The sequence below is a fragment of the Galeopterus variegatus genome, unplaced genomic scaffold, assembly GCF_000696425.1.
Source record: "Galeopterus variegatus unplaced genomic scaffold, G_variegatus-3.0.2 Scaffold2362, whole genome shotgun sequence".
Lineage (NCBI taxonomy): Eukaryota > Metazoa > Chordata > Mammalia > Dermoptera > Cynocephalidae > Galeopterus > Galeopterus variegatus.
In genome coordinates this window covers 66,621-68,759 of record NW_007728473.1, presented here as the reverse complement: position 1 = coordinate 68,759, position 2,139 = coordinate 66,621, and the positions used below count along the sequence as shown (strand labels likewise).

The following is a 2,139-nucleotide window of genomic DNA, read 5'->3' as shown; positions in this document are numbered from 1 at the left end:
ACACTGAGGGTTGTGATCCGTTGCCGGTCACGAAAAAAGACAAAAAGGAAAAAAAAAAGAAAAGTTGGAGAGAGAAAAAGAGGCAATGGGAACCAAAACTGGCTACTCAGGGCTCCTTTCTGCTTTTGAGCAAGCTCATGGTCAAATCTTGAATTATGCCAAAAAGTCAGTATATACTCAGGTCCTCGGAATTTTTCATAATTCCCTTTCCCCGCTTTTGCATTGTGTTAATCCATGTCTTAGTGTGTATATTGAAAATTATCTTCCAGGAATGTACCCTATGTATCTAACAACTGGACATATTTTACTGCAGGAATCATATATTGTTTTTCTCAGAAAGACTCTGAACAAGTTACGGTTAGTTTACAGAATTTGGGAATTCATGCAGGTGCTTACCATGCCAATATGGAACCAGAAGATAAGACCAAGGTTCATAGAAGATGGTCAGCCAATGAAATTCAGGTCAAGTATATATCTTCAAAAGAAGCCTAATTTACTTTTTAAAATGTTTAAATTTGACTTAACTGATAAGATGTTAAAACATTTTAGGTAATAGTGGCAACGGTTGCGTTTGGAATGGGAATTGATAAGCCAGATGTGAGGTTTGTTATTCATCATTCAATGAGCAAATCTATGGAAAATTATTACCAAGAGAGTGGACGTGCAGGTATGTAAAACTCATATCCAGAAATAACTTTTTAGAAAGCTTTTCCAGAAAATACATAATAAATGTTTAATAATTCTATATTTTTAATCTTCTTTCTTGGAGAGTATTTTTAGAACAAATAGTGAAGTCTTTCTAGCAGTTTTACACTAATTTGCAGGTGGAGAAATTTTACTTATGTTTTATTGGAGTGTTATGAATTACTTCTTCTTATGTATGCTAAGATAAGATGTAGTATGAAGTATTTCCAGATCATTTTACATGTATTGTTTTTGCATGTTTTGAATTTTTTAAAGTAGTTATGCACTGTCAAGATTTCTCCCACCACAGGTCGAGATGACATGAAAGCAGAGTGTATTTTGTATTATGGTTTCGGAGATATATTCAGAGTAAGTTCAATGGTGGTCATGGAAAATGTAGGACAGCAGAAGCTTTATGAGATGGTGTCATACTGTCAAAACATAAGCAAGTAAGCCACATTCCTTTTTATAACTGTTAATTAAAGACAAACATGATATGAAAGTGTATGACGTTACCTTGAGTACCTACTAAGTACACTAGTGTAACACCAAAGTGCAAATCTGTAAAAGATGTCTGAGGGTAGTAAACAATACATAAACCTGTATGATCTGCCTTAGTCCATGAAAAGATGCTCTTTGAGATAATCATCTAAAACCTTTTTTATTGAAGGTTTAGGTGCATATATACAATGAATTGAAGCCCTTTTACTCTGGTACTGCTGTACAGCTACATGCTTTAATCATTTTGAAAAGGTGTATGGTAAAATAGGCATTTTGAGAGTCAAGCTCAATAACAAGTGCCATTCTGTCTGCTGACGTGTAGAGGAAATAATTAAGGGCAAGGTCAAGTATTTCTTTAAGAAATAAATTTAAATCTATTTAGGGTGGCTTTAATTAGACCATATAGCTTCCCGATGGCTTCTTGGTGTTGACAGTCATTTTTGTACCATTATTGCTCATCACATAAGGGCTCAAAAATGTGAAAATGATAAGTAGTAACCAGACTGAAAATGGTATTTCTTTCCAATAGATGCTACAGTAATCTAGTTAAAATAAATGAGAAAATGAAAGTTTCTTTAAAATTCCAGTAGACTCCCATGAAGCATATTTGGGGGGTTAGACTCAACTATTTATACTTCAAAATACAAGAAACTGTTTTACTAGCAAGAAGATTCATCTAATAGTTGTAAAATATTTAATTTCAAAATATTTTACAAGAATATATGGAAAAAAATCATAGTACATGGAGTGGGCAAAATGGCCCCCCAATGGATTACATGTCCTAATCCTTAGAACTTGTAAATATTTTACCTTACATGGTAAAGGAAAATTAAAATTTCAGATGGAATTAAGTAGGGAGATTATTTTATATCATCAGGGTGGGCCTGATGTAATCACAAGGGTTCTTATAAGTGGAGGAGGGAGGCAGAAGAGATAAGTGTGGTGTGATGTGAG

At 33.8% G+C, this 2,139-nt stretch overlaps 1 protein-coding gene across 1 annotated transcript in view; it reads left to right on the top strand.

Annotated features, from left to right (window-relative positions):
- The window catches only part of RECQL (RecQ helicase-like), a 27,189-nt gene that overhangs the window by 19,289 nt on the left and 5,761 nt on the right, over positions 1-2,139 (top strand). Inside the window, 3 exon segments of the mRNA XM_008581473.1 lie at positions 314-462; positions 550-667; positions 995-1,133. Coding sequence (XP_008579695.1) covers positions 314-462; positions 550-667; positions 995-1,133 — 406 coding nt within the window.